Below are 23,985 nucleotides of genomic sequence, written 5' to 3' on the forward strand. Positions count from 1 at the left end.
GGGGGTTCGACCTTGCGTGCACGGTTGGGAGAAATGAAGGGGAGCTTGGGTCGTTTGTGAGAGAGAAATTGGAGGGAGAGGGGTTCAAGAAAGACTAAGCCACAAAAGAAAGTTCTCCCTTTTGTTTGATGCCGCCCCTGGTCGTTTTATCTCGAGCAAAGCCTGCTCTTGATCTTTGCTAAAGTTGATCACGTGCCTGTGTGTAACACTGGGGTTCAGATTTAGAATTTCAAAGAGATCAACTCCATTGATTGCATTTCTTGATTTGGTTCAAATTTGAGTTTGAATTGAACTCAATTTGAATCTAATTGAGTCTATTTGAGTTCAATTTAGTCCAATCGAATTAATTTAGTGAAATTGAACCCAAATTGACATTGATTTGATTTGAATTGGGGTTGACGAGGATGGAATGAATCAATCAAGCTTGATTGAACCTAGTTGGGTCTAATTTGAATTGATTCAATTCGATCTGATTCAAATTTGGCTCGACGGGATTCAATCAGGTTGATCGAGCCCGATTGGGATCATATCCACTTGATCGGATGAATGAAAATACACCCAAGGGGCATCGTGCGAAAAATGAGGCCAACTTTTTTTAACACAAATCCCTCATGAACTAGAAGGAAATACTATTATTTAAAAACCACATACCAATTGAGGCTTTTCCCACTATAAATTAATAAATATTATATGACATTTAGAATAGGTTAAAAAGCTGAATTATTACCCCTTTCGCCCCTCAAGTAATGACAACCAAATCATCTGAATCATGCTATAACCTCACATAAACTGAAACAGCAAGTCATGCGGCTATGCTAACTTACATAAAAAAAGCCCCCTTGAAATCAACTTAAACAAATCGAAATTAATGTTCAGTCAAATTCTCTATTATTTTACTTTTGACCTAGACTGAATTCACCATCAACCTTTCATATGTCTTGTGTTTTACTTAACAATTAAAGAAAAGAAAAAAAAAAAGATTATTGATTGGAATTCAAAGATTTCCCTTTATGTAATTTCTATTTAATGATTTTCATATATTAGTCATTTGCTTTTCTTATTTAATTTTATTAGGTTATACGCTTTTGTATGCTTGGCATGAAAAGTTGGAACGGAATGCCATGTTCTGCCCCTTATATTCATTCTTTTTACTGGTTTTCTTAGAGCAAACCATGTTTCTTTTCCTTTTGGATTTTAACAGGGTCAATCATATGCCTGTCTTTTAAGGAGTATTATTCTTCTGTTATTTATCAAGTTGACTGAATAGCATGCAGAAGTGCTTTAATTAATGATAAAAAATAGATGATTTTGGATTTCTTGGTGCTTTATTGCTTGTATTTAGCTGCTCAAAAATTTATTTTCGATGGCTGAACATGCTCCCACATTAGAAAACATCATATAAGTGTTTGTGAAGAAAAAATGAGCTATATCACAAGTATACGGCTACAATAGTTTGTAATCTGTTTACATTCAATAATTTGCCATGGTTTTTATTTGAAAACATGGCAGGTCTGAACAATCTTGTTAGTTAAACAGAGATAACTTTAAGCAATAGCATAGGAAAGTGAAGGAAGAGAACTAATGAGGTAGAACTATGATTTTGAGGAATTGGAAGGGCCTACAAGGAATTTAAGGAAAAGAAATAGAAAACTATGGGAGGTTTTGCTAAATGCGGTCATGAACTAGTGAGAGGCGGGCTGGTATGTGGTTTTTTTAAGTTGTGGTTAATTTAGATGCATATACATGATGCTGCTGTGAGTGTAGCTTCATGAAGATCATGAGAAGTTGAAGTTTGATGTCGGCAGTTCAACTTGAAGTTAAATCTTGATTAGTTAAAGGTATTATGTCATCATATAATTATGAATATTATTCCTGTTTGCACATAAAATTAACTTGTTGGATTGTATGATCTTTTGTTGAAATGTTAGGAAGCTAAATCAATTAGTTATAGTAATAATGTTTTTAGCATGCTGTTTTTGGCTGATTTGGCAAAAACCATTTCCTTTTTTATAGATTAAGTTGAAATTAATAAACAAAGATGCCAGGAATGCACAAGTTGTCTCTTTCTGTTGATGCATTGGCTATTCTGGGGGAACCTATTGAGAGGCTTTTTCTATGGGGTCATTCAACAAGTCCCTTAATGATTAATGGAGTTAAAGAAGTTCTTATATTTGGAGGTTTTGGTGGTGTTGGTCATCATGCACGAAGAAATTATACTTTGTTGCTTGATACAAAATCGGGACACTTGAAGCAAATTGATGCTATTGGATCTCCATCGCCTCGTGTTGGCCATACTTCCACAGCAGTGGAAAATATTATTTATGTGATTGGAGGTAGGGGTGGTCCTATGCAAATTTTTAATGATGTTTGGGCTCTAAACACAACTGAAAAAAGATGGACATCGTTAAAATGTACTGGACACATCTTTCACCCAAGGTAACTTGGCCCATCATTTGAATGTCTATTACTTGTTATTTTTTTTTTTGCATCTTCCCTTGCATGCCATATATAAGGTGCAGTATTATCTCAACCTTTTGGGGATCTGGTTTGTGTTTCTTTCTTGCTAATATACAGTGCGTTCATGTGAGCTGAGCATGAATTTGTTTTTTTAAGTCTTGTTAAAATAATTTTAATATTTATTATTTCATACAGTTCAACTTTTAGTTTAATCTTAATTGAAATTTTTGAACTTTGAACCTCTCGTTCTTCTTGTTCAATGTTTGTTTTGAATTTTAAAACATTGCTCTTCTATATTGGAATCTCATCGAAGTTGTTTATATGAAGCAACCTCCTATGTATTTTGCTTGTGGCGAGATCAATATATAGAAAAAGGCTATATATGGGGTTGAAACAATGTGCTCATATATATATATATATAAACAATGTGCTCATATATGGTTCAACAAACTAAGTAATAGTTTAGCTGATGTTGGACTACAAAGTACTGCTGATCATTATATCTTTATTTGACAGTTCCTTTGCCACGATGATTCTTCTCGTGTATGTTGATATTCTTCTTACTAGAAGTGACACTTTGAGTATTGCCGAAATATAGCTTTGTCTTCATAAATTGTTTATAATTGACGATCTTGGGTGGCAAAAATGTTTTCTTGGTATTCAGCTTACATACAATAAATTAGATGGTTTTTCTAATAAAAAATATGTACAAATATTTTTGAAGATATATATTCTTGGATGCGAACCTGTTGACTCTCTTATGCATACTTAGCAAACAATTTCAAATGAGGAAATCTTTAAAGACACCTCTTGCTATAGTTGTCTTGTTGTTACCATGATACTTCATATTTCTTTTTGTTGGTGTGGATATGTAAATTCAAAAAAGAAACATTGGCCGGTTGTCCTAAGGATTTTGAAATATGTCAATAGATCTTATGGAAAATGACTGGCTTATTAACGAAATAATCACCTAAGGATTGAAGCTTATGCAATTGTTGATTTTGTTGGCTTTATTGAGAATTTGAAGTAAACTTTTGAATGTTGTAATTTTTGGGGTGATATTCTGAGAAAGAAACAAAGAGCCCATGGCTCATCATGCCTGCGGAATCATGTAGGTAATACCCTCCTTTAGACGTTTAATTTTTCTGTTACCCAATCTATACTTCTAAAATGGATAATCATGCAACTATTATTGTCAACAATCCGGTCTTCTATGAAAGAACTAAACATATCAAAGTTGATTCACTTTATCAGGAATGTTGTTCTGTCAAAGAAGATCACTCTTTATTTTGCTAGTAAAGAATAATTGGTTTTCTTCACTAAGGCTCTAGGACCTTTTTTTTCAAACCATCTGGATCTATTATATATATATATTTTCTAGTCTAAGGGAGTTGTTATCATAGGAAAATGTTGAGTTGGGAAAATGATTTATATTTAGTGAGTAGTGTATGATTATTTGATTGTTCTTTAGACATTGTACTCATTCCTTTATTTTAATTTGATTGGTTTTCTAGTGAATAATATATAGTAATGAGTCTCCCTCCAATATGAAGGTTAATAGAATCATGAGCTAGAACAAGAAAGATGAAATTAATCTATCTTAATTCAAAGCCACAGAAACAGTTGATAATTTATTCGTTCAGGTGCTAATTAAACTTTAAATTTAAAGTTGAGGTGTCTGGTCTTTTACTCTTCTTCTTCTTCTTTACTTTAATTTTCCTTGACTATTCAGGCACCGACATGCAACTGCTTCTGTAGGCTCAAATATATATGTTTTTGGTGGTCTAAATAATGAAACCATTTACTCCTGCATGAATGTTCTGAATTCTGAAAGTTTGGATTGGAATAATGTCAACGTTCTCGGGGAATCACCATGTGCTCGACATTCTCATTCCATGGTTGCATATGGTCCTCTTTTGCTTATGTTTGGAGGCTATGATGGTCAGAAAGTACTAGGTGATCTTTATAGTTTTGATACTAGAACATCTTTATGGAAAAAGGAGAAGACTACTGGAAGAGCTCCTTCTCCTAGGTTTTCTCATTCTATGTTCATATATAAAAACTTTATTGGCATCATTGGTGGATGCCCTCTCACGCAACATAGTGAAGAGCTGGCTTTGCTAAATCTAATCAACAACAGGTGGATTAACGTGTCCATCAACACTGTTGGCAGGGATTTTTGGATTCGTAGTTCAACAATTGTTATTGGTGATGAACTTATTATTGTTGGGGGTGGAGCTTCTTGTTATGCATTTGGCACAAGGTTTAGTTACCCGATGAAAATGAGTTTGAACTTGTCCTCCGTAGAGGATACTTATTCTAGCAGGTTAAATGAAGAATCAGTTACCTTTCTTGCAATGGAAGGGCGCAATATCTCACAACTTAATGGAGACGAATTGCAGGATTGCTATCCTGTTTCTGGGTCTTATTTAAAGGCTGACTTATCTGCTAGTAAGCGTGGAATTCAGTCAGATGCTAAGCAACATGCTTTACAAATCAAGAAAAAACATGCAAAGCTTGTGAAGGATGTATTGAAGAAATTTGGATGGTTGGATCTCACTAAGAAGGTTTACCAGAGTCTTGATGGGATTCATATATGCTTACCAATCTCTGGAGAGTTCTTTGACATCTATCTAAAAGAATCTCTTAATTCTAATGATAGAGCTACCGATTTATGTGAAGAGAACGATTTTATGGAAGAATTTTCAGTAAATAAGGTTTCAATTCCAATGGCGTTGCACATATTTTCATTATTTAATGCTTCCGTAATTATTGATGGTGCTTCATGTGATAAAAAGATCCCTAGCAGTCCTCAAAAAATTATGAGAGAAATGGTCTGTTCTCTGTTGACAGAAAAACGGTTGCCACTGGGAATGTTAGAGGAGTTGCCTGTTAGGTCTGTTTTACATCTCATTGAAATGCTTGTTACTAGATCGGTTTTTTTCCTCATTTACATGAATATCTGTATGATCCCTGCACCGCACTTGATGGCTGATGTGCTTCTTTTGTATTCTATTTTTAGTTGTTGCATTTTCCTTGGGTATTGAGTTAATTGGCATTGTACTTTTGAGATATAAACAGCTTCATGTAGTGAAATTTTTGGCTTTTAGGTGGGATCGACTTGGTGATATTACTGTGCTTCCAGTTACATCATTTAGAGACCCAAGATGGGATTCCATTGCGGAGGAGCTTTGGCCAGTGGTTGCAAAATCACTCGGGGCTTTGCGCCTCGCTCGCCAGGTAGCTATTGCTTGACTTGCTTGGTCATCTAGATGGTATATTTAACTCTTTCTTTCCTTTTTGTTTCATTTGCTTCAACTTTACCAAATATTTAACCCAATATTTTTATATGATTTATCTGGTAAATTACATCTTGGTCCTCAAACTTTTGCCTGCTAATGATTGGGTATCTGTTTTTTTCTTCATGCAGCCCGATAAAATTTTCCATTTCCTGACAGATTCCTAATCAGTAAGGAAATCTTTGATGGTGGATGACCAAAATTTCCTCAACAATTCTTTTTCATCATCACCAAACTTATCCACTAGTGCTACTGGCCACTTCTGCTTTGCCTTTAGTGATTCATTGTTTGTGATGCACAAGGACCCAATTATTTTGATGTTTTGTTCATTCAGATTTGATTTCATGGTCGTGGTGCAAGGGTCCAAAATAAATTTCAAATGACATGATGAAAAAAATGGAAGCTAGGACTGTACTTTAATATATATTCTTTTTTTTTTCCCGAACTTTGAGCCAACCTCTTTTTTAATCATGTTTATCGTTTGATCTTGAACTTGCTGTATAGAAAGACCCTGCCTGACCACTAGCCTTCTAAGAGTTTGTGGAAAGGTATTATAATGTTTATTAATGATAAATTATGCACCACAAACTTATTAATATGTCAAGTGGTTGGGATGCTAAAACTAAAATGAAAGATAGGGGCAGCATCAAGTCATGTTAGATGGAGCTAAGCTTAACTTGAACTTGAAAAGTTGAAATATCTTAGTTTAACTTGACTTAATTTTGATTTAAATTTGAAAAAAAAAAGTTTGAGTTGAGCTAGTTTAGCTTGAAATTATTCCATTTTGAACCATTTCAATTTTTTGGGTTGACCCAAAATCATGCATTTTTATTTGAACTTGAAAAAATTTCTTAATTCTTTTTTAAGCAAGCTTTATCTTGAAAAACAAACCTAGAAGGAAGGGAGTTTGATTGGAAATAGTTGTAGAACTAGAAAACTATTGCTGAAATCAGAATTTTCGGAAACTCGCCAAGCAGGTTTTGAGGATTTAATGGAGTAAAAAACAAGAAAAAACTCTTGATTGAACAATAGATGAAAGTAAATAGCAAGGTACAATTGATCCTCAATTCAAGAGGAGGATCTTTCTCTCTAAAATCTCTAGACGTAGCTAGAGCCCAAGAACACCAAAGTACTGCCAAAATTAAGAAAACTCAAGATAACCCTAACCCTAATTCCAACCTCTTACATAAAGCACACAAATAACTCCCAAAAAGTGATGTGAAACGTACACGAAAGGATGATTAGATTAAGGAAGTTGCATGCTTAATTTTAGGAGCCACAATAATTATATTCTTTATATTGAATTTAAACGACAAGATAAAATACAAAGAGCGGCAAAACAAGCTTAGGCTAAATTACATGCATAGGAGTTAAGATCGTAAAACAATCAATTTAATCTAACGTTGCATTCATGAATGGTTTCAACAATAAATCCCAATGCTAATAATAATATTAGTCACTCTGATGAAATCCTCTCACTCAACTCATTAAACTCTAGGATTAAGCGGATAACAATTAACAAGATTTCTTAGGAATCAATTAAACCACAAAATAGAGTGACTAAGGAAATAAAGGATTAGGAAAAGAGTTCACCAATTTCAAGCAGTAACCAGCGGTGGATGACCTCAAATCAGCTACCTCTTTAGTCTAAGAGATCTGCACAGCCGTATGGAATAAGTATGGAATTCTGGACAGAGGTTGGGGCCTCCCGGGCGAGGGTGTGGTGCAAGGAAGCCTGCCGAATTGCTGAACAGCAGCTACGACATCATCCCAGACAATTATGCTTGCTGATTTTGATATTAGTGGACAGTGGACAGCAATGGTGATCTCTCTAATTCACTGGATAGCAGTTGTAATGGCAGAAAAAACCTGTAACAGCCCTTGGAGGGCTTCGAGACAACTATCAGGGTGACTTCAGGTGGCAGAACAGTGAGGAAACTGGGTTGGTTCTTCTTGGCAACAAGATGTGAAGGAGCATACTAGCAAATTGGACATCTAGGATAGCTGGAACGTGGAACTCTTGTGCAGGAATTTGGTGGCTGCAAGAGGAGTTGAGAATTTTCCACTGAATGGACTAAATAGGGGCGGCACTTTTGATGGGAATTAATTGAGTGAGCAATAGGGAAGGGGGCGGGTAAGAGAGAATATTTTAGCCAAATTTGAAATTAATTTTAGATCTTAAGTGGATTTGGCGGGATTAAATTTGAATTTTGAATTCAAATTAAATTGGGATAGAGCCTTAATTGGAAGCAATAGAAAATAGCCCATTAATGGGGAGGCCGGCTATATCAAGAGAGGAGGGTATGTGGAGGATTTTAATAAGTTTCCAAACAAGGTTTTGCCAAATAGGAAAGGGAATAAATGTCCCTCTCTAATTTAAAATTAGATTAGATTGAAATTTAAGACTTTCCTTATTTGGAGTTTTACAAATTAGGAATGTTTTTGAAATTCAAATTTGAATTTCAAATAATTGTGAACCTTCCTATCTTGCTTGATTCAACCTAGGGAGCCATGATGATGTTTGGAGTCATCATCATGATGGGGAGCCATGTAAGGGACGACTACAATGGGGAAGGGGCGGTTAGGCGTCGGATTGGGTGGGCTTGGCTAGCGGGTGGACTTGAAGTGGTGGAACTAGGGGAGGAATTGGGTGGAGGGGATTAAGCAACCGGTGGTGGAGGGGCAAGAAGGGGCCGACGGGTGGAGTGGGTGAAGGAAGAAGAGAAAAACACAAATAAAATAGAAATAAACTAACTAATCATGAGCCGTGGACCCTTCCAACGATTGGTGGGTATTGCGCTTGCTCATCTTGAGCTCTCTCTCCCTTCTCTATAGTGCTCACACAAGAAGAAGAAGAAACACAGGAAAATTTTCATTAATCAATCATCATCCCAAATTTCAAGAGAGCTCGCCTATAAATAGACCTTATGACAAGAAAAGAAATAAAGACTAAAATGCCTTTCGGGCTACGACATCACATGATCACCTCTAGGGGTAAAATGGGAAAAAAACATGAATATAAAATAAACTAATACATAAGACACATAAAAAATAAAATAAACTCTAGATCGTAGTCATTTGTTTTCTGATGTCCTCATTATTCTCTCTGGGTGGGAGAAAACTCGACTCCGTCGAGTGGGTGTTTCGAGAACATCTCTTGCATCTGGGTCGACCTGCTGTAGCTACTCGCGCTCTGACCACATATCCTCTTACTCTGGTTTACCTTTTCACCTTATGAGATATCTTCTTTGTCCACCCTCGTTTATGGAAATAATGTCGTCACTCGGAATCAAGTCAACTTTCTTCGCTATAGGTATTTTGGGAATAATTTTGGGAGTGGAGGTAGGCTTTGGGGTTCTCACAAGGTGGGGGTCACACAAGGCTTAATTTGAAGTGGATTTGGGGTTTAAACTCTAGACCTTCATAGGCTACTAAATCTTCTATGTTAGAAAAGGAATGAATGTTCAACTCTGCAAGCAGATCCACCACGTAAGCATTGTCATTGATTTTATTGACTATTTTAACTAATCCTACACTTTTAGCATGTAATTGCTTTACAATTCATTATGGGAACACGCCGGATGAATCTGCACCATCACTGAATCACCAACCTCAAAAGTTTTAAATCGTCGTTTAAATTCAGCATGAAGTCTATAATTATCATCGTTCTGTTCAATTAGGCGTGCAATTTTCTTAAGTAATCCATGACGATGCGGTGTAAATGCGGCATGTTTTATGCGACCTCATGTGTCCAAAGTTCAAGACTCAACAAAATAAATATTGAAATGATGTAATGCAAGAGATTTGATATGCATGATGGATGAAATGAATTGTAGACTCACGCAAATTTTAAATAGAGGAAAGTTTTGGAAGACAACAGACTACAAAACTCACACAAACATACTAAATCACAAGCACACAGATAGGAATAAAGATGGATCAGTCACCAAATGCGAGGACATAAAGTTTTCATGTTTAAAAGAACTGATGTAGAAGGAGCAATGAAGACATCCTTAGCTATAAGGGTATTTCTATATGGAGTTTCGGCTAGAGTCACAGGTAGTCTCCTAGGGGCAGCAGGGTAATTTAGCAAATTTATCCAACTAAGAGAGGGACGGTCTTTAACGGGGGAGGACAAGACTATATAGGGCATGATGGAGGAATCAGAAAAATGATAAGACGATGGGTCCTGACTCACAACCATAATTGGATAGCTCAAAGAGTCACCATTATGTATGAGACTCAAAAAATGGGGATGGGTATCCATAACAGAAGTGGGAACAACAGTTAGTGTGCGAACATGAAAGTGGGCTAAGACTTTCTCTAGCATTAAAGTCGGTACGAGGAATGGAGATATAAGTCCAATCAAGAAAGATACACTCGCTCAAATGTAAATCTAGAGGAACAACTCCTAAAATAGACTCCAATAAAATAAGAGGAGGCTCATTATCCAACTGAGCCTCATAACCTTTCAAATTCAAATTACTGTTTTTCGAACTCATATTACTATTCTTAATAGGATCTATTTTGGTCATAACCCTAAGGTCAATGGATTCGGGGCCAATTAAATCAGGGTTTAACTCAGGTGGTAAATTCAATTGACTCACTTCCAACTCGAGATTATCCACGTCACCATCAGAATTATCTAAAATTGAATCTGAATTGTTCGGAGTTATCTCAGTAGGAGATATGATTAAATCAGAATCTTCCGAATATAATTTCAATGTGTTCAAGGTCAGATAAGTTTCTTTCGAGATCAACTTAATATCATCCAGGCAAACCTTATCCAAAGGGAAACCCTTGAGGAGACTAGGATCATAAAGGACTAAGGTATCAAGGTTTAAAGGTTCTAGATCTCCTAAATTAGGATTTAAATCATGTAGGGAGTCTAATGTAATCACTTCAGTCTCATCCTCAAAGAATTTTTCGTTATCAGTGATACCATTAGCATCCACGAAATGGATGCACCCAGTCTCAGGTTCAGGGGACCTTTTCTTTTTAATGCATTTCTTTATTAAAATTAACTTGCAGGGTCAAGGACTGGGGAGACTAAAGGTTGACTGGGATGGCTAGAAGTCGGTCCAAGTGGGGAGTCATATGTGATCAATCCAACAGAAGACCCAATAGAGGGTCGGCCATCAAGGCTAAGTGAATACCTACAGGGTGGGAAAATAACCCTGATGTTACTAAGGGATGGGTGGTCTCGACCACAGTGATGTCCACAGCCCACAGGTTGTCCAAACAAAAGAGGCAATTTCAGCAAAACAAGAGAATAACACAAGAAATTTAAAAAGAAGAGCACATAAGAACTACTGAAAGAACTAAGAAGAAAAATACAAGATACAGTTGGATCTTTAATTGGAGAGGAAGATCAAACTCTTTCAAATCCCTAGTTGTCGGCTAGAGCCCACTCAACCTAAACAAAACTAATTACAGCAAAATCAAATATAATCTAAAATCACCCATAATAAGCCTTAAATAGGCTCCCCTAATTCCCTCCTAAATCATCCCCATTTTTCTTAATAACTCCCTTTCAGATTTGAATTAAAATTAGATCTCTTTCCCTAATTAATTTTCTCCCAATTATAGTTAAAACTTGCCTAAACAATTCCCCATCTCTTCTTGCCTACTGCTCACCTTAGTGGGGCTCACCGGTTTAGAAATTGTTGTTGGTGGAACAAAGGAAACTGTTGCTGAAGCATTGGACTTGAAAATGGAATGACACTATGTCAAATGATCTCTGCCTCGAGCATCTCCCTGATCAATCTCTCAGTCTCTTCATTCTAGATTTGGGGATGACAGTACAGACCAACATTGATTGGTGAGACTCATTCCTTCAAGATGATAGTATGCTCGCATTTCCGCGGAGGAGGCACCCCCCCTGAACTGGTTGGAACACCCCTCGATATTGTTGTAGGAGTGGCTGAACCATGTCTAGTGCTTCTATGATTCTATCTTCTCCTCATATTTTTCTCCCTCCAAACTCTATAGCTTCGTCAAAAATCCCACTCTTTCACCCTTTTCCCTCCTTGGAAGTGGCTCCAAAGGTGGCATCTCCTCTTCTTCCCCCAACATTTCCACATCATGATCTTCCCCTCTCCTTAAGGTCCATCAGACTTGCATCCATGTGAAGCCTTAATCCAGGAATATGAATTCTTTTTTAGGGCACAATTTTTTGATAGTGCTTTATCCATACTCGGATTATAACTCGTATAATAGAGCCAGTTGGTGATATTTAGAGTTTGCGTGATATTTTTGAAGATTTGTGCATTTTCTCAATATATTCTTCCTCTTAATCATTATGTAAATGCATTTGCCTTTCAGGGGCGTATCTTACCTACTGGAACAAGGGACAGCACTTTGGAAATTCTTGTGGGTGGTAGTGGGTGGGTTACTCATCAAGAGAACGGAATCCTTTATTCATTTGATGCAACGAAGTGCATGTTTTCCTCAGGGAACCTTTCTGAGAAGCTTCGAATGGCCTGTCAGGATTGTAGGGATGAGGTTGTTGTGGATTTATTTGCTGGGATTGGATATTTTGTATTACCATTTCTTGTCAAGTATGCCTTAGTTCTTTCGTTTCAATCTAAATTATTTTCCAAACTAATCTGCAACTGATACTGACCATTTTTAGTGTTCATGCAATTATCATTTTTTGGGCAGGGCAAAAGCTAAACTAGTATATGCATGTGAGTGGAATTCGCATGCTATTAAGGCTCTTCGGCACAACATTCATGCGAACTTTATGGAAGATAGGTGCATCATACTCGAGGGAGATAATCGTGTGACAGCACCTAAAGTATGGTCTATTTTCTATATATATATATATATATAATGCGCTTGACTTTATTATCCATATTTTTCTGTTAACCCTTCATGCTTTTGCATATGTTTCCTCTTTGTTGATGAACTTTCTATACTCGATTCCATCTCAAGTATCCATACTTTCGTGGATGATGAATTCTTATATATTTGCTTCAAAATCTTGGTATATTACATTGATGATGGATGCTACTGTCTTTTTTAATTATTTAGAAGTTTAACGTTACTTTATGCTATGGTGAATGTGTTTTGCTATGGATATATTGATGTGCGAATATGCTCGTTCTTGTGTTGCAAGCTTGCTATTGCCAGTGGAATGTGTTCTCTGCAAGTTTGCTATTTTTATGGGGTTTTGCCAGTTCTACATGTTATGCTTCCTTTTTGGAGATGTTCTTGCACCGTTTTGATGATGAAATCTTATATATTTTTATTGAGTTTTGTCGTGAGGAGTCCGACAATTGTGCAAGATCATGGGTGGTTTTGCCGACAGTTTGAGTTGTGGGTAGTGGGTGGTTGGCCGAAGGTTTACATGTCAACAACAATTACTTGGAAATTTTTATCTATGAATGCTTAAACACAACAATGGTTACTACTTCCATTGGTTTTTTTATCGTTTGATTTATTTCATGGCATTACCCGTGATGTTATTGATCTTTACTGTCTCCAATGATTAAGTGATTGAGAATGCTTTCAAATTTGCAATGAATCATTTCAGGTTGCTCTATTATTTAATTTTATTTTGTAGCTATTGGGAATCATGCCTAGAATCTGCACTGACACATATATGAATGCTAATGTGAAATCCATAATTTTTAGGGTGTTGCTGATCGAGTATGCCTTGGCCTCCTTCCATCAAGCGAGAGTAGTTGGAGGACTGCTGTGCGAGCCCTAAGGTGATTTCTCACCTTTGTATATTACACCGTACATCTGCTCTGCCCTATTAGGCACTGATGCATTGGAATTAATATAAAGACATAGTAAATAACTAATAATTGCACATCATGCACTGTTTTGTAGACCTCAAGGTGGTTTACTGCACATCCATGGCAATGTCAAGGACTCTGAGGAGAAATCATGGTTAGATTACATTGTTGAATCAATAGTTTGCATTGCAGAAACTGAAGGTATCATTTTAATACGATCGTTTAAAAATTTTTCTTAAACAAAAATATATATTTCAGTTTTTCACTTTTATCGAACCTCATAAACAAAGTGGACTTCAATTTAATTTCTGATGTGTATTTTATTAGGAGCGAAACAATGCTGATATGTCTCTACTAATATTAATTTTAGGTTTGCTTTGGGCTGTTTCACTGCAACATGTGGAGCGAGTGAAGTCTTATGGACCTCACATTCGTCATATTGTAGCTGATGTAAAATGTAAGACGCTGTGATTTTGATCAACGTAGTATTTCTACTTAGCCAGAAGATAATTTTTTTGTAAGTAAGGCTTTAATTTAAGTGATTGGGGTACTCGATTTGCAATCTTTTATTTGATCATATCGAAATCTATCTTTCAGAGTTAGGATTGAGACATATCTATTTGCTGGTTGAATTGATAATTTAGGCTTCGTTAGGGACAGTTTTCTTACTATTTTTTTTTTAATATTTTGTGCCAATTTAAGGCAAACTCATATACTCATTTATACTAGCTATGAACCCAAGACTTTTTGGTTGATGATCAAAACTCGTAACCAATATATCAAGTTGAGTTTACTGTCATTCTACTTTGGTTTTTAGGATTTTAATTTTTTTTCTTGTATAATAGATATTTATAATTTAATAGTCATCATTAAAAAAAAAATCTATTGCTTAGAAAATTTGATAAAAAAAAGAAAAATTTTTTAGAGATTAGATGAAAGAAAGAAAGAAAATTATATATTTTTGTACAGATAAATAACATGAGTTCTAAAAGATTATTCAAATTCAGTGGATGTTATCTGGTTGAAACACATCGATTAAAAAGAAATTGAAAGATTAAGGTTTTGTATGGGATAGTTTTTAGTTAACATTTTTTTTAAAAAATTTATGTTAGGAAGTTGTAGAAAATAGTAAGAAAATTATTTCGAAAGAAACTTAAATTTATGGGCCCTAATCTAGTAGAAACAGCGGCACAATATTGTGCAAAAGAATTTGCGACAGTGCATTCTTCTTCCTTGTTAAAGGATGTGGAATTACAAGGCAAGGTAACGAGCATTAGCATTGGGTGGTGATGGGTTTCTAATCTATTTCAGGGTTTATATGTATTTTGAAATATATTTAGCATAACAAAGACGTGACTAGTGCTTTATATATTTATAGACCAATTGCATTGCTTAAACTTTATGTTGCCCAACGAAATTGCTGATGTATAACACTACCAAAAGGGATAATCAGTTTCACAAATAAATCTGTTATTTCCATTGTATTATCATTTGACTATGGAATGCTCATTGGCGAAAGTGACCAATGGAAATTAAAAAAGTTTGGATTTTCCGTTTGATAATGGATCAATAACGACTGTTTTGATTCATTGAACTAATTTTTACTTCAATTCATTGATTTTCAAGCATCAAAACATGTCTAACCAAATTTCATAATGCAACTCAAAGTAAGCTGGAGGTGGAAGAGAACTACTGAACTTTGTGCGAAGACCAAGGTTGAAAAGGAGTACAGTGTGGTGCCGAGTTGTTTGGCCAACGGTTGGCCAATGAACCGTTGAACTCTTTGTTGATGTGATGCTCCAGGATCCAGATGACGAGAGTTGTGAATATTAGTGCACACAGATAAATGACACCTGTCCTATGGTGAACTCAGTCACGTCTCATATAGGCAAACACATAGATCCGACAACTTCCGAAGAAATATTCATTCCCTCGACCTTGAAATTTGTTGTATCAAATCTCAAGACCATCATGCCCACCCAATTAGCCACAGATAACTACTCACTTTGGCGATCTCAGATTAACAAAAATTTTCGCGCTAATGGTTTTAACAAGTTTCTTGATTCGACGCTATCTTCCCGAGTGCGGATGCTTCAACTATCAGACGGATCCTCCATTCCAAACCATCTATATGCTCAATGGATTTTAACTGATCAGAATTTGGCTGATGCGATATGCTCTACCATTTCTTCCTCAGTTTTACCATACGTCGTTAATCTTGATTCTACGGCGACAAAAATGGCTTATACCGATCCCTCTAGTTTTACTTTTAAGGATCTGAAGAAGCATCAGGTTCTTCTTCAAGGACCGTGCAATGATGGCTTATACTCCATTCGGACTCGATCATCCAACTCTCACTTGCAGGCACTCTCAGCTACCACAACTCTATCCATTCCTTGGCATAATAGGCTGGGTCATCCTCATTAGAGAGTTCTTGATCTTATATCAACATGTAATCATCACCTTCATATAACTGTTAGTTCTTCTTCGTGTCAGTCGTGTAACGAGTCTAAATGTCATAAACTTGCCTTTGACAAATATGTAAATTGTCAGAAGTATCTTCTTTCTCTAATTCATTCGGATGTTTGGGGTCTTGCCCTAGTTATTTCGATTCAAGGGTATATGTATTATGTTATATATGTAGATGATTTCTGTAGATTTACGTGGTTATTTCCAATGAGGCACAAATTTGAGGTTACTAACATTTTTATTGCCTTTAAAGCTCAAATTAAAAAATATACCTCCCATCAAATTAAAAGTTTGCCACCGATGGAGGTGCTGAATACATTAACCACTCACTAAATCAATTTCTTCAGATTCATGATATCTCTCATCAAATATCATGTCCGTACACACCCGAACAAAATGGTGTTGTTGAACGAAAGCACATACATATAATTGAGACTACTAGAAATCTGCTTCTAACGGCATCGGTTCCCTACAGATACTGGCCTGATACGGTCTTAACCATGGTTTATCTCATCAACAGAATGCCATCCCTCACTACTACCAACATCTCACCTTTTCAAATCTTACACAACACCAAACCCGACTACAGTTATCTTCACAAATTTAGATGCTAATGTTTTCCTCTTACTCTATCTCACTTTTGTCACAAATTACAACCGAAAGCTAATCCCTGTGTCTTCCTAGGTTACTCTGAAACTTACAAAGGATATAAATGTCTGAACATTACTACTAATAAAATCATCATGTCCAGACACATTAGCTTTGACGAACAATCTTTTCCGTTTACTAAGGTTACTTTCTCTCACAGCACTCCTGTTGTTGACACCTCCCCATTCCTTCTAACTCCCACATCTGTGCAATCCTCGGCTCAGACTATCAGCCAGCACCAAACTCATCCCACTATGAATCAATCATCTCTTCCGGCTCAAAAATCTTCTATCACACCCCGTCCCAACACTCAGGCTGCTCAACCCGAGAACTCTCTGACCACTTCTAAATCTATTTTCCCTCTTCACCCAATGGTCACTCGGCGGCAAACCGGTTTGCTCAAACCTCATGTCAGACTAAATCTTATTCATTAACAAAATCTACAAGAACCCCCTTATGATCCAACAACATAAACTGACGTTGTAAAATCATTCAAACGGCGTCAAGCAATGGTTGCAGAATTCCTGGCTCTGCAAAAGCAAGGAACTTGGAACCTGGTTAGGCCACCCTCTGAGGCATCGGTTCTTGGATGCAAATGGACTTACCGAACCAAACATCATGCAGATGGCTCGGTGGCCTAACATAAAGCAAGGCTGGTCGCTCTTGGAAATCACCAATAATATGGTATAGATTACACAAAGACATTTAGTCCTCTCCCTTTACCAAGGCTGGCCCGTTCAACAACTTGATGTGGCAAATGCTTTTCTGCATGGAAATCTTTCAGAAACTATTTATATGGTCCAACTGAAAGGGTTTGAAGACTCTCATCCAGACTACGTGTGTCTCCTACACAAAGCGCTCTATGGTCTCAAACAAGCCCCAAGACAGTGGTACAATACATTCACATCCTACTTGGTGTTGCTTGGCTTCTCGCACTGAAGCTCCGATCCATCCCTCCTAATATTTCGACATCTACATGTTCAAAATTTTCTAATTATGTATGTAAATGATATACTTCTAACTGGTAATGATCAAGATGCTATCACAAAAATTCTTGGTCAACTCAACAACAAGTTCTCTATGCAAAACTTGGGAGAGCAAGTGAATTTCTCGGTATCAAGATAGATCATCACACACAACATTTCTTCTTCTCTCAAAAGCAGTACACATACTCGATATTACAACAAGCTCAACTTACGCACTGCAACCTTCTATCCAACCCCACATGTACGAAGCTCCCTTCGATTTTTCCTGCAGACTCTACACTCTCCGATCCAACTCTTTACAGGAAACGACCTTTCTTCCCATACCAAGAAGCACAGCAGAGAGAGGTTCACTACCATTGAGAAAGAGAAGAAAGCTATGGACGTGGGTTCGGGGAAACTCACCGGATCTCTTCAATATTTGACGCTTACTCGTCATGACATTGCATACAACGTCAACGTGCTATCTCAACACATGCATAATCCTCTTCCTCAACATATTTATCTTCTTAAAGACTTCTACGTTATATCAAAGATACGCTTGACTATGGAATACCCATTACAAAAACTAATCTTGTGCTTAAGTCTTTTTCAGATGCAGACTGGGCTGGAGACCCAATCTCTTGCAAATGAACTTCGGGTTATTGTTCTTTCCTCGGCAACACCGTATATCCTGGACGGTTAAAAAGCAACATACCATTGCCAGATCATCAACGGTTTCGGAGTACCGTGCACTGGCCGCACTTACATCGAATACCATTTGGCTTCGAAGGCTTCTGACTGACTTTGGTGTGCCGCAGGATCATCCAATAGATATGTACTGCGACAATACCACCGCTATTGCACTAGCAAATAAATCAGTTTTCCACGCCCGCACGAAGCATATTGAAAGTGATCAGAAATTTATCAGGGATCATATTCACAACCATAACATTCGTCTCTGTCCAATAAGCACAATTGATCAAGTAGTTGATATCTTCACTAATTCTCTCTCTACACCTCGGTTTCATCAGCTCCGGACCAAACTGACAGTCATTCATGACCCATCAGTTTGCAGGGGCGTATTAGTGCACACAGACAAATGACATCTGTCCTATTTAACTTATGCTGTTTATGTTCTTGTGTAATGTCTTGTGCAATGAGGTGGCATTAGTTTATTGGTTATCATGTATAGGGACCACGATTCATGCTCTCCTTTTATACTTAGCTTTATTCCTGTAATAGACAAAGACTCTTATCTCTTTGTTCTCTCTCATTCCTATCTTCTCTTCTTTGTTTCTTCTTGTATCCCTGTCATCCTGTCTTCAGGTTTCTGCTCATGATCTTCGGTTTCTACTGTGAAGATTAAGAATGTTCCACTGACCAGCCATAGATTTGAAGTCAATGGCTTCAAAAAGATCCATGCATTCCTCTCCCTTTCATTATCTATTGGAACCACCATTGACAGGTCACCATATGGTACTGTAAAGTCCACATAAAGTGACCGGTCCTGTGTGATTGAAATATCACCGACTGCTGCATCAAAGTTCTGCTCCATCACAGCATCAAGAATCAAAAGAAGCCATATTTTATTTGAATGAAACAAGATAAAAGAGAAAATGGCATGCTAAACTGAAGGTAGACTTTCATGTATTAGATCATCATAACTTCCCTTGATCTGGCCTTTACCATTCATATATGGAAGGTATTCGTACTCAATAGTATATGGCAATGATGCCATGACCATGTCAAAAACTTATGCAGAATCCACTGCCATTTCTGAAAGTGTAGGGATTCCAGTCATAATTCACTAGCTCACGAAATCCATTTTTTATTGGTATTCCGATCCTTTGCTTCTTTCTATTTCCTTGCTTTTCTGAACACGTAGGTGTGTGAATGGAATCACCAGGGAGAGATGCCTTGTAATTTAAGGTTTTTGATATTCTTTGTGTCAATGTCCAAAATCCAATTCTCTTTTTCCGGTATCCTATCACATTTACCATCTCAACTGCCGTTGATTCTATGATCTGTTGAAAAAACGAAAATTTCCTCTGATTCCACTATGATTTAATGTATTGATCAGCAACAAATCATAAAGTTCTGCACTTCTGCACCATTTGAACCTGGGAAGCTGGAGTTCTGCCTTCCATGCATAAAGTGCCCAAACTGTGTCATATGCCCATATAGCCCAAAGACACCGGGGAATTCATTGGAAGTAAATTTTGACGATATTCAAAGTAACCTAATTCTAATAAATGAATCCTAATATATATTTATATTTCAAATTAATTATAATGTTTTTTACCTTCTTTCACCTCTTAATAAGGAAACGAATAAATAGTTTCTTTTCTCTTAAATTTTTCAACAAAAAATGAAGGAAAATACATTCTCTCTTTTACTTTATTTTCTGTCCTCTTAAAAAATTGATTTTTCTCCCTAAATTCCCAATCAGTGTGCAAAGAGAATTTATTAAAAAAAGGAAAATATGAAAAGGACTCTTCATTTAGTTAGAAAATCAGAGCGATTGGTGTTTTAACCTCTATGTGAAAAAAAGCAATATGGATGTGATCAAGGAAGAATTAAACGATTTAAGTAGTTTTTCTTAGGAGAATCAAAAGCTACGAATAGTAATGTGTACCTTTTGCCAGCTTTCAGATCTCCCTTATGATGATGTAAATGCCTTAGGTCAATCTAGTGAATTAGGTAATGAAATTGAAGTTGGCCTAGATATACCTGCTAATACAGTTGTCGCACTTACAATTCAAGTAGAGTAGGCTGTAACAAATAGAGAAGCCAATTGTGCTCGTGTTGAAAAAATTATTCTGTCCGGATTTCCGCCTCCACGTTCGGTACCGAGCTTATACTGAATGGTACTCGGTAGCTCTCGGTACTTGAACGTGAACCGGACGGTTCTCCCATCTGGTGTCCGGATAAAATAATCTCTCTCATGTGTTGAAACTTGTAATACAAGGACTTGAGCACATTGACTGGAGTGTAATAGCTGTTAGGGAAACTTTACACCAATAAGTCTCCAAATTAACTAAAAGCATTTGGTAATCATGCGAAGCTATTAGGTGTATTTATGTCTAAATGGCTTTCTTCTGATGTCAGAACGTGGAAGTCCACATATCAGATGCTAGATTGTACTTTCCAATACAGGTATGTTTTGCATAAGTTTTTTCAGAAAGGACTAAGGATTGGTTTGGAGTCTTGATGATTTTGATTGCGAGGCGTTTTCTAAAATAAAGAGCATTTATAGGCTTTTAATAGCATAATAATTGTAGCTATCAAGGAAGCTACAGATAAAGGATCATGGGATGGAAAGAATTTGTTAGACAAATGTTTTGGTCATGAAATAGAAGCTTGACTAGTATTGGTCTGAATGTAGTTTGTTAAATGCAGTTGCAATTATTCTTGATCCTCCACGGAAATTGTTGTTTGTTAATTATGCTATTAAGAGGATTTATTCTTTAACAGATGCGGGCTCCAAAAATTCGCGTCCCGGCCTGCCCTCTATCAGGAGAGTTTTAACGGATTAAGTTCCAAAGTCAGATTGGGTTTGTAAACTAGACCCTCATAGAGTTTTCACCCTCATTTTTTGAGGACTTTATGATCATAGTTCTGGTTTCCTATAGGCCCAAATCCCTATAGTCAATTACCCCTTCCGGTAGCGAGAGAACTTTCTATTAAGGCTAGTCGTTGATCAGATTCGTAGAGATGTGTTATTTGAGGTATAGTAGCCGCATAGGTTTGGTAGTTGAATATTTAACATTTATAATTAGAAATTTCACCATGTTGCTCTTAAAGCGGATGGTGGGGGAATGGATGATGGGCCAATCAAGCTCAAATTTCAACTTTAATTGAATCTTATTAGGGCTTTTTCATGTACTTCCAATCACTGCACATCTAAGCTATTAGGTTCCATCAATATGCGCCAAACTTGCATCTCATACAGGGGTGACCTATTCAAGTCCAAAAAATTTTAACAAAGCAAATTTGCAAAAATAGGATGCTTGTACAGTTAGTGAAAACATAAACTTGGCGGCATAAGTTTAGAAGGAACAGTTGCATGTTCTCTTTTTCTATTCTTTTTTTTTTTCCTAACTCAACTTCTCTACTCGAAAGCTTAATCACCAACAGATCATTGAATTAAGTTTGGAAGAATAAGATTAGATTTAAAGGGGAAGGAAAATGAGCAGAGTAACTAATAACGCAGCAGAAACAGCATCTCCTTGTGAATCCTGACCAATTTGGTGCTCTCATTGCTATAAATCTCATTGAAGTCATCAGTCGCCATTAAGATGCAGCTCCAGCTGATCTTCCCAACACATGTACTCATATCCAGTATTGCTCCAACATCAAAGTCAGTTACACAGATAAGATACTTACTTTGAGTTGCAGCAGGCCATTAACCTACACTTAAGGACAGTAAAAGAAAAGAAATATGAACAGGATTCATTTCTGAGGTAGAATAGCTAAAATTTTATAGTGAAACAAGCAGAGATAGTTCATTGAATTCAAGTGAGAAATCAACCTGAAAAGGATGGTCTATGTTGACTATAAATTGTTAATTTATTTCACTCAGACTGTTAAATTTAGGTCATCCTTCCTCAACCTTAGTAAATAATGTGAATTCTCCAATCATTCATCTTGGATTTCCAATCTTATTTGCAGTTCTTTTTTCACATTTTATAGTAGGACTTCAGCCGAATTGAATATGTAGTCTACAATTCATTATTGTAGTAGCTGCGACACGTTTTACATTTTCCAATAGATTATGTCATAAAAAGTACTGTCAAAGAAAATAAACCATTGACCATCCACATTAATCAGCAGATGATGTAGCATAAGAGTCGTGCCTCTATCTAATTAGTCTTTAGTTCAATGGATGAATCACCATAGTAGGCAAAATTTATATTTGGCTTCTTCGAAGTAATATAACTGACTCAGATTTTTCTAGTATTTTTTTAGTTCCACACAGATGGATACGTGCCTAGAGATTATGAAGAATTTGTTGGTGCATTTGACTAGTTTTTTTATCTTTTATTTTTGTGGACAAATCGATATCTTGATTGTATTGTTTGTGGTGTACTTGAGAATTGAGAAAATACTTAATGGGTGCTTTTTTATTTCTAAATCTATGATTGTAGTTTTTGTTGCATTATTTGTTTAGTGGAAAATCTTCTCTCATTTCCCGTAAAAATAAATTTGGTAAAATGAAATTACATAAATCTTAACTTCTCTGTTATCGTGTCGTCTCTTTCACTTCTGTGTGTTATGAATTTTTATTAGGTCCGGACACCTGACATAGCTCTACATCTGGACGTCAATAAAATATCAACACGTGCTCTTACTCTTTACCGCGCGGCCCGACGATCCGACCCGGAACGAAAACCCGGTATTGCTATGTTCGTGTATTGCTAGATATTGCTCGGTATTGCTAGGTATTGCTTGACAATAATGAGAAATACCGCTCTGTCAAGACCAATACCGAGCAATACCTAGCAAAATCTGGGTATTGCTCGGTATTGCTAGGTATTTTCTTGACAGAATGATATTTCTCGTTACCGAGCAAAACATAACAATATCTCGTTACCGAGCAAAACATAACAATACCCTGGTCTGTATAAATCAGCTAATACATTGCAATATTGGGTTCCGGTCCGGGTCAAGTCGTCGGGCCGCGCGGTAAAGAGTAAGATCACGTGGCGATATTTTATTGACGTCCGAATGTAGAGCTACGTCAGGTGTCCAAACCTAATAAAAATTCGTGTGTTACAACCCTTTGGTGCATTTATTTTGCAATAATCATCTATTCAAGACACTTGTTACAACAGATTGGTATTGAAGTATATTTTTTAATCGATGATCAGAAAATTTGAGATTAAAAAATTTGATGGGTCAAAGAATTTTGACTTCGAAAAACTAATAGGCATAGTGTTATTGTTCAAGGACTTGTAAAAGCATTCAAAATGTGTTATAAAATGCGAACAATGTTAACTAAAGAAGAAAACACAGATAGATGAAAAAGCTTTAATGACAGTCCAGTTGATTTTGTAGATGAGATCTTAATAAAAATCTTGGACGAGAAAATTACAAAAAGTTTATGAATTAAGTTAGAGTAATTGTTCATGACCAAAAAGCCTCTCCATAAAATTTCATCTAAAAAAATATTATATTTATTGTGCTTGTAAGAAGATATGCTAAGCAAGTCACATATGAATCATTTTGATTCAATTATTTGTGATTTGAGAAAAACAGATGTGACTAAAGGATGATGATTGGAGTTTTTTATTATTGTACTCTTTATCACCCTTTTATAAGTATTATCATGTCATTATATTTTATGAAAGAGATATTTTAAGTTTAGAGGATGTAAATTTTAATTTTTTTTTTCAAAAATTT

The 23,985-nt window shown here is 36.3% G+C and overlaps 1 protein-coding gene across 1 annotated transcript in view; it reads left to right on the top strand.

The window, feature by feature from the left end:
• The window catches only part of LOC110092071 (tRNA wybutosine-synthesizing protein 2/3/4), a 29,469-nt gene extending 15,355 nt beyond the window's left edge, over nucleotides 1–14,114 (top strand). The window contains exons 4-11 of the mRNA XM_020816427.2: nucleotides 2,046–2,436; nucleotides 4,190–5,353; nucleotides 5,568–5,697; nucleotides 12,081–12,316; nucleotides 12,420–12,555; nucleotides 13,395–13,471; nucleotides 13,596–13,702; nucleotides 13,872–14,114. Of these exons, the coding sequence (XP_020672086.2) occupies nucleotides 2,046–2,436; nucleotides 4,190–5,353; nucleotides 5,568–5,697; nucleotides 12,081–12,316; nucleotides 12,420–12,555; nucleotides 13,395–13,471; nucleotides 13,596–13,702; nucleotides 13,872–13,972 (2,342 nt within the window). The 3' untranslated portion in view covers nucleotides 13,973–14,114. The remainder of the gene's footprint in view (nucleotides 1–2,045; nucleotides 2,437–4,189; nucleotides 5,354–5,567; nucleotides 5,698–12,080; nucleotides 12,317–12,419; nucleotides 12,556–13,394; nucleotides 13,472–13,595; nucleotides 13,703–13,871) is intronic.
• The last annotated feature ends 9,871 nt before the right edge of the window (nucleotides 14,115–23,985 follow it).

The sequence above is a fragment of the Dendrobium catenatum genome, unplaced genomic scaffold (assembly GCF_001605985.2).
Source record: "Dendrobium catenatum unplaced genomic scaffold, ASM160598v2 original_scaffold_43371, whole genome shotgun sequence".
In the NCBI taxonomy this organism is placed as follows: Eukaryota; Viridiplantae; Streptophyta; class Magnoliopsida; order Asparagales; family Orchidaceae; genus Dendrobium; species Dendrobium catenatum.